We start from the raw sequence: 14,627 nt of genomic DNA, 5'->3' as shown, positions 1-14,627 counted from the left end.
GGCCGCGCGCAGAAGCGTTCCGCCGACGCCGCCCTCGGCCTGGCCGGGCCCCAGGCCCGAAAGAAACCCAATATCGATGCCAAGGCCTCGAAGGCCCCTCGCGCATCCCCTGCCGCCGCGCCGCACCGCGCCGTGCTCCAGATCGGCTGCCGTGCCTGCCGTATGACCCCGTTCGTTGCGCCAATCTGGCCAAACACCACGCGTCCGCCGGGCTGTCACCAAGCCGCGCGGCCCCGGACGTCGGCGTCGTCGTCCACCCCACCCGACGGTGGAGACGGGAGTCATGTCGCCGCCTGCGCCGCGCCCATGGCAGTGCGATCATCGCGGCACGGCCGCGCGGCCGCGCCTCGTCGGCCAGTGTCCGGAGCCAAGGTCATGCCGTACAGTGGAAACGACGAGCACGCTGCCAGCGCGGCCGGCGGCCAATCACCAGGACGACGACGCCGAGGTGTCACTCTCCACTGCAGGGCCATCATCGGGCCGGGGGGAAGTCCGGAACGTCACGCGACGCAACCGATCAAATGATTGCGTCACCGCTCCGTTTGCTGGGAGTCGGCGCCTTCAAAGCCAAGGCAGCCGCCAGCCGCGTCGCGAGCCAAGAGTGCGTTTCCCTGGTTTCCCTCCAGCCGCGGCGCCGCCCTTTCCGCGTGCGTCTGTCTTATTTGGCAAAGTCTGGCGCGGGGCTTCGCGCTTCGCGCTCGGCGGGCTTAGCGCGGCGGGCTCGTGCAACAACCTCCCTCCTAATCTCGCTGCCCTTCACACGCGAGTCAATGTGTGGACGCGCGCAAACTGGCACAAACACGGGCGGGAGAGAGAGAGACAGACAGCGCGCGCGTGTCCGAACGTCCCAGCACACGCCCACTGCACTTCCAAAACAACAACACCTGACGGCACGGCCTGACGGCCTGACGGCGCGCCAGAGCGTCACCGCGTGCCGTGCCGCGTCGTGCCGAGTTCAATGGATCCTCCCAAATCCCATCCCATCCCACTCCGCGGCGTCCGCGCTTGGCGCTCCTCGGTGGCCGAGACCTTGCCGCCCTCTGGCGGAGACTGCGCAAACCACCGAGGCGGCGGCCGCTTCGTCCGCTTCCTCTTCCACTCCTCCACTTCCTTCCGCCGCTTGGCGCTTCCGCGGCACCTGTACGACGTGCACGGCACCAGCGCGGTACCCGGCGCGCTGAGAGGAAAGGAAAGGGGAAAAGGAGACAACACCAGCGACAGCAGCCGAGTGCAAACAGAAACAGGCCCAGCGAGCGGCGCGCCGCCAGCAGCGACGCCCGCGCGCTCTAGCGGCCAGACGGCCAACTGCCGCGGCGCGGCGGCGCGCAGGCCGACGAGGTTCCGCCGGACGCCGCTGGAGGGCGCCACCGGCCGCGATTCGCCCACTGCCGCCGCGGCCGCCGCGCTGGAGGGAGGGAGGGAAACGGCACGACGACGGCACAGCCAAGCAAAGCCAAGCTTGCGCTGCATTCAGAGTCTGCAGTGCAGTCCGCCGACCGTGGCGGCGCGGCGCGCAGCCGGTGCAGCTGCAGCAGCTGCAGCAAAGGGCTGCACTTGACTTTCAATGTCAATGCGGCCTGGCCGGCCTGGTGCCCGCTGGCTGAATGCTGCCGCCGCGCTGCTGCGCTGCCGGCCTGCGCTGGCAGAGGGAGAGAGAGGGAAGAGGGGACCGCGGAGAAAGGGGCGGAGAGAGAGAAAGCGCGGACATGTCGGACTGGCTCCGCCGGGCCTCTCTCCGAGCCCCCCTCCCCACGGCGCCTGACATAGTTACGCCCCGCCTAGGACGGCCACGTACTGTTACACTGTTACGCCGCGCCGCGCCACGCCGTGCGCTATCAGGGAAACGAGTCCAAGGTTATCACCGCGTTCCGTTCGGTATGTGACCGAACGGTCGCCGGGCGCAAGATATTTAAAAGCACAACGATAAATGGAGTGAAGAGCCAGAAAAACAACAATACAGGAAAAAAAATCAAGATGAGCGAATCGCTCGAGTGCAGTGTACACACAGTCCGACCTGGACGTTAAACCAGTGCGAATTGCACGGGCCCGCCATGCCTGCCATGCGTCAGGCCGGCCGGCCGGCCTGGCGTTCGTAAACACCGCGTCACCCGTCCACGACGAGGCCCGGCCCCGCGGCCCCGCGGCCCGGCCGACGGCCACACATACAGTCAGGTCGAGGATCCCGGCGCGGTGGCGCGGCTGGCTGGCCAGGATAGCCCGAGATCAACAACCCAACAGCATAGCTCAGCCGGGGAGAAAAAAAATATCCCGCGGTGGCGGGGATCGAACCCGAACCTGAGCCAACCGACCCGGCGTTGCGGCGGCGGGGACTCGCTGGAATGTCACTACGCTATATTGTCGTGAGCACGGCGACGCGCCACGCCAGGCTACGCGCTCCGGCCGCCCACTGTCCGGCTAATTGGTTGCTGGGAGACTTCTGGAGCCAACTAATAAATGGCCCTGGCTATCTCTCTCTATCTTACCCACCACACTGGACACGTTCACACGCTCGCGCGCACCACGCACGCCAAGGCTGTGTCGCCGTGTCCGTGCCGCCCCTACAGTGGATGTCGTGTCGGGGCATCGCGACAATCGGGTGACAGTGACGAGACGGATCGCACCAACGGACCTTATCCAGCCAGCCAGCCCATTGTCCCTAGCGCGCGCACACACACACCTGCGAGCCATTTCCAAAATGGAAAATTCACGGCGCGAGATAGGGCGTTCCCCTCCGCAGCCCGCAACCCCGGGTCGCGTCATGTCGCGTCGCGTCGCCTCGCCGCCCCCGGCTATGCAAACCAGGGACGCCGCCGCGCCGCCGCCGGCGCGTCACGTTTCGGAAACGAACGCCACACTGCCGCCGCGGTCCGCGGGATCGCTCCGTCTGCCCGTCTCTCTCACACCCGTGGGGCGTCGCGTAGCGGTGTCAGAGAGAGAGGACGTTCCTTCGGAAGCAGGCGTCTGTACGCCGCGGGGCTGGCTCGGCGCACACAGACGCGTCACGGGCGTGTCAGTCACGCCACACGTCGGAAGCGGCGGCCGTGCCGTGCCGTGCCACGCCGTGCCGCGCCGACGCGCCCCGGCCGGGCCAAGGGCCGCGCCCACCCCCGCAGAGGGCTGCTTCCCAACACTGCTTTCCTCGCTGTCTCTGTCGCACTCATGGGGCGTCGCGATAGTCCCGAAGGGGCGCGAGAGAGACGGAGGCCCGGTTCGGAACCCGACTTGCAGCGCGGCGGCGCGGCGCGCAGACCTGTCAATGCCGAGGTGCACGAACCAAAACAGCAGTCAGACTGCGCGGGCTGCGCGTCGGGCGGCGCATCGGGCACGTCTCTCGGCTGTACCATCATCACCGCCACTCGTGGCACCGTGACGCGCCGTGACGCGCCGTGACAGGCGAGTCACACACCTTTGCACCGCCGCCTAGCTGCCCGGCCATTCCAGCGGCATTCCCCACCGCCTTCTCGTTCGCTCAATTACTCGCTACGGGCGCCTCTATCTCTGCGCGCACACTCGGCGCATCCTCTGTCTGTGTGTGCGTGTGTGTGAGCGTGCTCTTATCACGTGGTGCACTACTCAATACGGGCGTGGCGGGGCCGCCCTATCGCCCGATGACAATGGCGCCACCTGCCGCGCGCCACTCCAGTCGCGCAAAACAAAAACAGAACTGCCCTCGGTCGGCGCGCGGATTCGAACCCGCGACGCCTGGGTGGCGGGTGCGGCTCGACGGCGCGGTCGTGTGCGTGCAGCCCGTGCAACCCGATCGGCAGGGGCGCGCCCAGGGCGGCCAGGGCCCCTCGAGGGGCGTGGGGGCAAAGGGGGCGCGAGTCACAAGGCGATCCGCAGTGAGGTAGGCCGCTAGGCAGGCAAGCCAGGCAAGCCCGGGCAAGCCAGAGGCGCAGGCAGTGTGGCTGGCAGCTGGCATTCCCTGGGTTCCCTGCCACTGTGTTATCCGCGCACAAAATTGCCGGTGGTGGGGGCAGAGGCGTCGCGCCCGGCCAATGGGCGCACAGATGCCTTCCCACCGGCCGGTATGGCTGGCGGACTGGCGGGCAGGCGGTCAGGCAGGCAGGCAGCGAGCCAGAGAACGGGCACTAGTGTCACCTTCAGAGTTCAGCTACCGCGGAGCGGGGTGGGGCGGGGCGGGCGGGCGTCAGCGCATGGTGCGGTGGGCGGGCCGGGCCGGCGCACCCAATCTATCCCAACATGCACCTCGAACCGCACACCTATGCGCTGCCAGAAGGGAACCGCCAAACCAATAGAAACAGAAACACACACAAACACACACACACACACACACACACACAGTCTGAGCATCGGAGGAGGAAAGGGACGCGAAGAAGTGTCATCCACGAGAGGCGATCGCGGGAATTTTGATTAACAGCGCGGTGTGACATCTCACTTTTTAGGCGATCCGAAGTTCGCCGTTTCTTTCGACGAGCGCGCGCTCGGAAAGGCCGCTAGGCCTCTACCGGTTGTGCAACTCGACAAAAGCAAGAGGCACGGTCCGACACACCGACGCGACCACTGCCTGCCGCAAGACCGCGGTACCAACCCTTAAAAAAGCAGTCGCACTCGTTTCTTCGCCTGACAAACATTTAGTCACACTCGCAGGCAGGCGTTCGTTCGACGTCCTTGCGCGCCTTGCGCAGCCGGTGCGAACCAGAGAGCGGGCGACGCGGCACGCAGTAAGTATCCGGGCAGAGAGAGAGACGGAAAGACAAAAAGACGCGACGCTCCCGTTTTCGCGGCAAGGAGGGGCAGCCAGCGCATCATTCCCGCCGTTTCCGTCGTCGTCGTTGTCGCCGGCGCAGACAGGCTGACAGACCGGCAGGCAGACCCCTCCGAGGAGGCGCGGCGCGGCACGGCACGGCGCGGCGGGTTGAAGGTCGAACATATTTACAGCGCCACCTATAATGTAGGCCTCATCTCTGTGCTCTGTGTTTGTCTGCGACGGTGGGCGGGGGGCTGGCTGGGCCCGTGTGGCTGGGCCTGCCCGCCGGGCCATGGCGGCGCGGCGGCGCGGCGGCGGTGGGCGTAGACGACGTCGTGTCTGTCTGGACGGGCAACAGAGCCACGCCGAGGCATGGCCGCGGAACGGCCGGGGATCCACCGGGCGGGCGGCATGTCCTTGCCTCACATGTCGCTATCAATAGCCGGCAGGCAGCCATGCCAACGACTCCGAGGCTCGGAGATCTAGGCCGGCGAGGCTGGGCGAAGCGCCCACTCTTGCCGCCGACTGTACACCCAAATGTGCCAGACTGTCGGCTAGGCGGCGGCGCGCCGGCCCGGTACACTCACACTCGCCGCCAAAAGGTTCCCCCCGTCGCCGCCGTCGTCATCTCGGTCTGGGCCCGGCCGCCCGGCGGACCATTCAGAGTGACAAGGCGCACGACGTGCAGACGGAGCGGGCCGACGCGCCGCGGGGGTCAAAAGGTCACGCGCCGGGACACATCCGCGCCGCGCCTACCGCGCCCTCGCAGTCAGTCGGACCGCCGGCCGTGGATAATTGCACTGCTCCGGCCAGACTTTCAATTTCCCGCCGCCCCCGCCCCACCAGCGAGCTCCGAAAGGCTTGCGATAAACCGAAGCAGCCCCGGGCGGCACTGCGGGCGACGCGCTGCTGCCATGCCAACCGCGGCAGTAACGAGGGGAAAATAAGGAAAACGAAAAAATAAGTGGAGCGAAGAGCGAATACATGGGCGAGGACGAGGAAGGCCACCGAGCCGGCTTATTGGCGACCACGTCACCCAGAGGCCTTGGTCGGGGAGCGGGGGGAGGGGGGAAGGGCAGTGCCCTGTCGGGGCCCCCGGTCCCCGGCCTGCCCCCGCGGGCCCCCTCGCGGTGTCTGGTGGACCACCGCGCGCCACGCCGGGGCCACGCCGTCCTAGGCCAACATGCACGTCCTTGGGCCAAACCGTGTGCGATGAGCACTAACCTAGGCCAACCGGGGCCGCGCCGCGACGCGCCCGACGCGTCCTTGGGCAGGGCTCGGCGGGCCGGGCCGTCAAAGGGACGTCGAACCCGCCGACGCGAGCCGCGCAGCCCCGGCAAGCATCTAGGCAACCAGGGCGAGCGCCGTGCCGGTAGGCAATCCGGCGGGCTGCAGTGCGAGCAGGTTGCCCGCCGCATGTCCGCAGGGGCCCCGGGTGGGTGGACGGCGACAAGCACCCCGCCCCGCCCCTCCGGCGAGTGACAATCGGAATTGGCGGAGCGGCGTTTTATTCGTCGGCTGTCGCATCAGGCCACGCTCCCCCTTCCCTCCCCTCCCCTCCCCCACGCACTCGGCCAGAGCAGACACACTGCACATGCCGCCAAGGCAGCCAAGGCCGTCTGGCTGCCTCGCTGTGCCCCCTACCCCGGCCGTGCCGCCGTGCCCCGCATCCTGCCCGCCCCATCCCGAATGTGGCAGGAGGCAGGAGGGCCGGGCAACGCCTGATTAGGTGCAAGGCCACGCCAGCGCAGCCGCCGCAGCGACCCAGCCGGCGAGTGCCGTTGTTCGAACGGCCGCACCGTCACCATGCAGCTGCGCGAGCCAACGCCTCCGTCCCGTGACCGCGCCGTGACCGCGCCGTGACTGCGCCGTGACCGCGCCGTGACCGGGACGCGACCGGGACGCGACCGGGACGCGCATCGCGTGCACCACGCCGTCGTCCGTCCGGTCGCTGCTTCAGATAACGACGGCATCCCGAGGACGAGTTTCATTCCCCGGATCGGCACGCAGCGCTCGGCCGCGCGGTTCAAATGCCGCCGGCGTGCGGGTCGCGGACCTCGTCGCGGACCTCACCATAATGCTACCGAATCCCAGGCGGGGCAAGCCGAGCGGCAATCAGGCCGGGCCGGGCGGAGCCGAGCGCTCCAATCTCAATCTGCGCGGCAGCCCAGCAGCCCCCTTACACCCCCTAGGCCCGCCGGCCACCGATGCGAGCGCCGCGCAAACCCAATCATCGCCGGGCGGGTGCACGGGGCGCCACCGGGACCACCTCGCCGACGGCCTCGACGAGGGCCTTGCCCGCCTTGCCGGGGGGCAGCACGCCCTGCAGGGCCCCGCCACTTCATTATGCACACCGCCATCGGCCACCCGACGACCATCATTTTTTCAAACCCCTCCCCCACTTTTACCCCCGCCGCCCCCCGCCGGGCCCCAGCCGGGCTCCAATGACGAGTGCGACGACGACGACCCCGCGGCCGGTGTCGCCTCGCCATCGCGTCGCCGGGGCGTCGCCGAGACGCTGCATCGAATATTCATGGCCGGGGCGCGCGGGCGAATGCGGGCGAATGCGGGCGAATGCGGGCGAATGGGACGACCCCTGCGAACGACGCCACCCGCCCGACTCTCCGCCCCGACACGATCCAGGTCAGTCTCGCTCCATCCCGGCGCGTCGTCCACGTGGCGCGCACGTCGCCGACGACCCAGCGGAGCCCCGCCGGCCCCGCCTGGGGTACAGGTACCTACTGCTCGACGACGCCGCGGGCCCCCTTCACAGCCACAGACACGTACCTGCAAGCACAAAGACAAAAGACAGAGTCAGTCCGGCAGTGAGACAAAGACAGAGGGACAGAGAAGGAGACACACGAACGCACTCAAACAAACGGACGCGTGACCAGGAGCGCGGATCCAAGGACTCTTGACTTGATCGATCGACGTCGCGTCGCCACAGCAGCTCTCAGAGCAGGTGGCGGCGACGACGGCGGGGGGCCACCAACACAGATATCAACTCACACACACACACACACACACACACACGGCCCAAAATAGAAGGCAAAAGCCCGTACTAAAATAGATAAGTGTGGGAAACTGGGCAACGAGGTAGTAGGGACATAAAGCATTAACCGCGCCACGCCGCTGTCCTACAGTAGAGTAGCGCCGCCACACACACACACATAGACACACACAGTGTCACACTTAAACTCACTCACACACACGCAGAGTCACGCCGCAGCCTTGAGAATGACATGAGATAAGCCGCAGGGCAGTTCGTTGCCTCCTCCTTCCCAGGACAACACGTTGCATCGTATCGAGAGGCGCGGCGCGCATGGCGTCACACACACACACACCACACACACACATGCACACACAGCTCGAGGTCAGACCACGGCCGGCCGGCAGCTCGCTCGAAATAACGGCGTGCAAGACGGCGGTGCAGATAGCGGCGGTGGCAGTGTGGCTGCTGCACCCGCCGCGCCCTGCCGCCCTGCCCTGCCGCCGCCAGCCGCCCTCCGCGAGGACGCCGACTTTGACCTTTCGAGGGTGGCGTGCGGGAGCGGCGCGAGGCACCGCCTCGGGGGTACACCGCGGCATTTCGGACGAGGTAGCAGCCCCCCCCCCCCCCCCCCCCCGGGTGCCGGCCTATTGACAGAGACCACCAGACGCCAGTGGGGCGGCCGGCCAGCATCGAATTAATGAGCAGAACAACAACGGGGGGAAACGCGACGAGGAAAACTCGATGCGGTAGCGGCCAACTTCACCCCCGGTAGGCAGCCAGGCAGCCAGGCAGCCGCGCGCCTGACACAGTGCTGGGTGCGCCGCGCTGCCCCGGCAAACTGGCCTTTTCCTCTTGCCATTACAGCGAAGGGCACGGCATGGGGTGAAGGGCGTCGAGGGCAGGGCTCCGACCAGGGCACGCGGGAAGGGAAGGGAAGGACTCCACAAACAAGAGGGCGACCACGTCTCAAACATTTTCCCCTCGAAAAAATGAAAACTCAGGGAACGAAAATGGCGGGTCGTGTTATGTTCGCCGCGGATTGGATCCTTTTCTGAGAGGGTAGGCCTTCAGGTCGATGCCGGCCGGGCTATGCACGCGCCGCGCCTCTCGGCCTGCACGCGAACCTCTCGGCTCGACGGCCCGACGGCCCGCCAGCGCCATAGGCCAGGCGGCAGGCCGGCGACGCCCCGCGACGCCCCGCGACGCCCTGCGGACGGACGCAGGGCAGTGCAGGTCGATAGGCGCCCCTCCGAGGCCCCGTCAGGCCCCCCGAGGCCCCCGCGGGGGACCGTCCGGCAGCGGCGCGCCAGCGGGTCGCGAGCTGGGCACAAGGCCGCCGTGCACCGCCGGCCTCCTGCAGCCGCGGCCCTTGCGGTCACTCACCCAATCACACAGGGGCGGCATCGATTGGCGGCCTTCGGGCCTACATCGGCCTACACTGCCGCGCCGTGCCGCGGACCGCGCCAAGGGCGGCAGACAGCCCAGTGGAGCGACGCAGCGACGGGGGGTCGCTGGCCGCTTCGGTGCGCCGCTCGGCCGCTCCAACGCTGCTTTTATCCCGGTCGATACCCAAGCCCGGCCACTCGGCCACTCGCCACGCAATGACGGCCATCGGCTGCCACCGGCTCCGGACAGAGGGGCGGCCTGCACACCGAGCCGATGTCACTCGACCAGGGCCTCGACCAGGGCCTCGACCAGGGCCTCGACCACCACACCCACGGCGTTTCCTCGTCTTCCCCGTTTTAACAACCAGCCGGCGGGGTTTCCGCGCCGACCCCTCGGCATGTGGCATTTGCCTTGCCCCCCCCCCTCCCCGCCACATGCACGGCATAGGCGCCCCCAGGCGCGCGCCGGCCCGCCGCCCCCTCGGGACTAGTCACTCTTCTGCTCGTCAGGCAGTGGGTCTGGCAGGTCGGCAGGGCGCGCCCGGCTAAAAATAGCCCACTTTCGGCCAGCGGCACGGCCAGCGCCACGCCTGCCTATCCGCAGCACGCCAAGAGCGTCCCGCGCCTCGTCGCGGTTCAAACACCGCCCGGAACCCCCATCCCCGAGGCCGCCGTCGGGGCGAGGCGCCGAGCCAGCGGCTTCCGAAACGATAAAGCCGAAGCCGCGGGGCGACCATCCCCAGAGCCAAGATTAAACGAGACTGCGAGTGCGCCCAGTGCGTGCCGAATCGGGTCAACCGGGACGCCAGATGACCCGGAGGCCGCGTCGGGGCTGGTCGCTAGCCGGCGTCGGCGGGTGCATTGCACCCTGCGAGGTAGGCCGCCCGGCGGCACTCCGCGCACGCGTGCGTTCGGGTGGCCTGCCTGCCGGGCTGACGCGGCGCCGCTCTGCCCGCCTGCCAGCCCCGCCAGCCCCGCTGCGATACCTTATCTGGTGGGTGTGCACTGCCTGCCTGCACCGATACACCGAACGCATCGCCTCTTTCCCGCTATCGCCCAGATAGATGCACACCGGAGCGCGCGGAGACGGACGGGACGGCCGCAACGCGGACCAGGTGCAGCGACGTGGCGACGGAGAGGCGGTCTCTCTCGCACTCACGGCGCACGCGGCGTCCCGGAGGCGGCCGGGTGAACGCATCGCTATGCACGCCGCCCTCATTGTCCTTCCCCGGGACACGGCTTACGGCTTGGGCGGCTTGGGCGGCTTGGCCCGAACCGCAGTGCCGAGCCGAGCCGGGCGAGTCACCCGTTTTTGTCCGGACTGACCTTGCGCCGTCCCCCCTGACGTCACTCGCCGTACTCGCTCCCCGCCGGACAGCGGACACACCACTCGCCGCACTCGCAGCGAGAGAAGGGCTTCGACGACATCTCTGGAAGCCATTAAAACTTTACGGAGCGGCGATGTCCTTAATCAGCCCCACACGGCCCACACGGCACCCGCATGCCCCCGCCCGCCGCCCTCCGCCCGGCACACCCACTTCGCCCACCCCTTCCCCTTGGAGGACCCAAACCGCGATGGGTCGAGGCAGAAGGGCCAGCAGACCGCCACGGCTCCGATCGCTGCAAAACATGGCGTCGTTACGGCAAAAGGAGCACGGACCTTCTGCACTCTCATTATCAGGCGCCTAAAACAACTTATCGGCCAAACGAATAGAAGAAATAAATGATAACGAAAAATAATGTAATGGCGGCACTAAACGGCGAAGAAGGCCTTCATTTCCTGCGCAAAGCCAAAAGCCTCTCCGCGGCGAACAATAAAACAAAACAAAGAGCCGAGAAAAAGGTTAAAAATAGGCGCGGCACACGTCTATGCCGGAGAAGCAGAAGGAGGAGGAGGTGGAGGAAGAGGAGTCCGAGGCAGAAGAAGAAGACCGGGAAAGCAGAATCGAGATGCCATTACAGGTTTTGCGTGTTGTCGCGCCGCGTATACAGCCGTACAGCCTGGACGGACTGGTCGGACCCGTCGAAAAGGAAAAGGGGGGGGGAGGGGGAGAGGGGGGCATTGAGGCCGTTCCTCCGAGCACCGACACGAACCGTCAAGGTTATTCCAATCCGACGCGAATGTCAAAGAGCCGTGCCAGGCAAATTGGACGGAGAGTCACATGGCAGCCAGTGTCATTCACTCGGCCGCCCCCCCCCCCTTTTTATTTCTCTTGCACACCGTGTGCCGATTCCTCAATGCCTCGCGTAGCCGCGTTTCGCGAGAGGAGCTTTTCCACGCGCCTTTCATCCGAGAGCCTCAATCATGGCGCCTCGCCTTCGCGAGTCGAAACGAACACGCTTCGCGACGCCCCCCCCCCCCACACACACACACACAGTGGACGCACTGGGGACTGAAGGGCAAAACGGGGAGGGGGTTCCCTTCCGATTGGCTGTCAGAAGGCTGCGAAAAGGGAAATGTAACGAAAGCAAAATCACCACCATCTCTGACCCGCCAACAGGCCAGACAGCGGGGCTGAAACGGGACGTAAAAAAACTCCACAAAATTATACAAACTTTGCGACTTTGCGTGACTGTATGTAGGCGTGACCCACTTCAGGACGACAAACAGGCAAACGAGGCGACACACTGAGGAGGAGCAAATAGGAGACCTGAGCATTAAGTCATCACGTCCTTCAGAGCCTCGCACGTTTTTTTTTTTTTTGCCAATTTCCTCTGGGCGGAGTTTGTTGACGAAATGCTAGACACGGAGCCAACGAGTCGGAGGGGGAGGGGGCGGGGGGATCGGGAGAAAGCGCCGGCGCCCCTCCCCCTCCCCCTCCCCCTCCCCCAGCCGGCACGGCGTTCCGTTCCGTCCGCCTGCAGGCCTGCAGGTTGCAGGGAAAGAGTTGCCCAGAAAACAAAGCGATTACTCGCACGCCACAAAAACGCCCGTAAAACTAGAAACGACTGATAGTGCACTTTTTTAAAAGGTTTGACACAACTCGAGTACGGCACGCCGCCGCACGTGAGTATTCCCAGAACCAAGGATGGGAGCGATCCATCTTTCGTATGACAGCGATGCAGCTCAGTGCTTCATTTCTTCAGCGTCTGCTTCTCGCATCGGCGGATCTCCATTCATTCGTTCATTCATTTCGCCAGTCTTTCATTCGTTAATCATCAATTCATTTGCTTTATTCATTGACCCTGCATTCGCTCATTAGCGCTATCATTGAGAGGCGCCGCTCGCTTCCAGTGTGCTTCCAGCCTGCGCCGCGGGCACGCCCCGCGTTCGTCGCTCTCTCTCGCACGCACGGGGCGATGGGGCGTCCCCTGCAGGTGCGAGAGAGAGAGAAAGAGAGAGACTCAATCCGCCGTTCCAATCAATGTCCATACAATCGCCGCTAGCTGCTTTTGGCCGTTCCGACATCAAAGCGCGCGTTTTTCCCGCTGCCAATTGCCTTTCCTGCAACCCCTACAAAAAAAAAAAAAAAAACACACACATTTTCCCGCGCAGTCATCAGCTCAAGCCAAAGTTTTGGAGAAAAAGTCTCGTGATTGCCGCCAAGGCCGCGAATACGCGCGTTGCCACAAAGGCGAACACCGAGTGAGTGTGAGTGCGCGGCTGGGGTCACCCCCCCCCCCCCCCGCGGCAAACAACCCCATCAACGCGCCTGCATAAAGCCAACCCCTTCCAATAAAACTCGAGTAGGGCAGGGGGCGAGGGGGGAGTTAATAATTTCGCAACCTGCCCTCCGCTCCGCGCGGCCGCTGCGCCGCTTCCGGTGTGGCCGCGCACTCCCAGTGCAGTGCAGTGCAGGGCAGTGCTATGCAGGGCCGCCGCCGACCGCGGCGATAACGCTATCGGCGCGCAGGACGGCCGCCGCGGCCGCCAGCACCACGCCGACGACCACGACGCCGCGGCCCGTTCCCGGCACGCCTAGGCACGCCGGCGCGATTGGTTTCTCACCGAGACCAGCGGCGGCGGTGGGTGAGGATGGCGATGACGACCGCCGCGTCTCCTCGACGACGGCCTCGGTGACGTCGTCGGCCGAGCCACACATAACGCGCACGGCCATCCACCCCCACCGCCAAACCGTAATAACCAATACCGAGGCGGCGCTGTGCCGGAAAGACCCCCTCGCCAACCCCTGCCCCTACCCGCACGACCCCCCGCGAGCGGAATTTACGAGCTTTTTAAGGGCCTCACGCCGGGGTGCTTTGGAAAAGGTGGCAACGGGGGTTTCCACGGAGGGGGTTGGGGCATTACTCAAGGGGTCAGCGACCCCGCGACGCTGGCCGCGTGACTGGCCGTGACCTCGGCCGGCCGGCCTGCCTGCCAGGGCGTCCACAGGCCTGGCGGCGCTGGGCCTCGTACCTCGCAACCCCCCGAACGCCGGGCTTCGCCGGGCCTGGCGGCCTGGCGGGCCGAGGTGTAATGATGGCGATCGATGCATCGCATTGCCCTGATGGAAGGTCGAGACGGTCGAGACGCCCCCACTGTAACCGCACGCCGCCGTGCTATCCATCACTCGAACCTTTCATTAACCCCCACCCCACCCCACCCCGCGGGGCGACGAGCACCACGGCGAGGCCCCCTGCCCCCCTGGCCGCCTGGCCCTCTGGCCCTGGCACTGCACTGCACTGCAGGCCGCTCCTGGCACCCCGACGGCCCCAGCCAAGCCCCCAGCGCCTCATGGCGGCGCACCGAGTCCGTCAGGACATAAGGTCGCGTCGCCGGCACACAACACACAAACAGTGCCCGGCGCTATTCCTGTGCGTGGACGTCTTCGAGGACGCCATCGCCGTCCCATCACTGCCCCACCCTTCAACACACACACACGCACAAACACACACATTGACACGCGGCGTCCTCTGTGGCACCGTCGGAAACGTCCCCCCCCCTCTTCCTCTGCGTCTTATCATCAAGGAGGAGACTCTTCGACGCGGCCCGTCACTCCGAGTCCCTCACATCCGACGACGACGCCCCGCGCGGCTCGCCCTCGGCACACACACCAACGCACACGCACCCACACAGACGGCCGGAGCACTCACCTAGTTTCCCGTTGGGCGAGTAGGGGTCGTAGCTGCCGGACGACATGGGCGACGAGTAGCCGTTGGAGATGACGGTGTAGTGGTGGGGGTTGGGTCCCGGGGACGGCGTGAGCGGCGGCGCCGCCGTGGCCGAGTCGCTGTGGCTGGGGGAGCTGTCCCAGTGGTCCGGGCTGGGCCTCTTGCCGTTGCCGTTCATGGGGACCACCGCGCCGTGGCCGCCCAGGCCGCCAGCCAGGCCGCCAGCCAGGCCGCCAGCTAGGCCACCAGCCAGGCCGGCCTCCGCCTTGATGCCGCCCTGGGGGCCCACCATGTGCACGCCCACGCCCAGCATCTTGTCCTCCGGCACGACCGCGCCCGCGCCGCCCGCGCCCCCGGGCCCGCAGTACATGAGATCGGCGTGCTTCAGGTCCATGCCAAGCGGCCCGTCCCGCCCGTCCCGCCCGTCCCGCCCGTCCCGCCCGTCGCGGTGCCTACTGGCCAGCACGGCACGGGGCGGCGCGCGCGG

The 14,627-nt window shown here is 66.6% G+C and overlaps 1 protein-coding gene across 1 annotated transcript in view; it reads right to left on the bottom strand.

Moving 5' to 3' along the window:
- LOC117646541 (ecdysone receptor) overlaps positions 1-14,342 on the bottom strand; it is a 60,668-nt gene extending 46,326 nt beyond the window's left edge. The window contains exon 1 of the mRNA XM_034387569.1: positions 14,123-14,342. Coding sequence (XP_034243460.1) covers positions 14,123-14,318 — 196 coding nt within the window. The 5' untranslated portion in view covers positions 14,319-14,342. The remainder of the gene's footprint in view (positions 1-14,122) is intronic.
- Between the last annotated feature and the right edge of the window lie 285 nt (positions 14,343-14,627).

This window comes from Thrips palmi, unplaced genomic scaffold (assembly GCF_012932325.1).
Source record: "Thrips palmi isolate BJ-2018 unplaced genomic scaffold, TpBJ-2018v1 HiC_scaffold_19, whole genome shotgun sequence".
Classification (NCBI taxonomy): domain Eukaryota; kingdom Metazoa; phylum Arthropoda; class Insecta; order Thysanoptera; family Thripidae; genus Thrips; species Thrips palmi.
The sequence above is the reverse complement of the archived record's forward strand: the minus strand, read 5'-3'. Positions and strand labels throughout refer to the sequence as shown.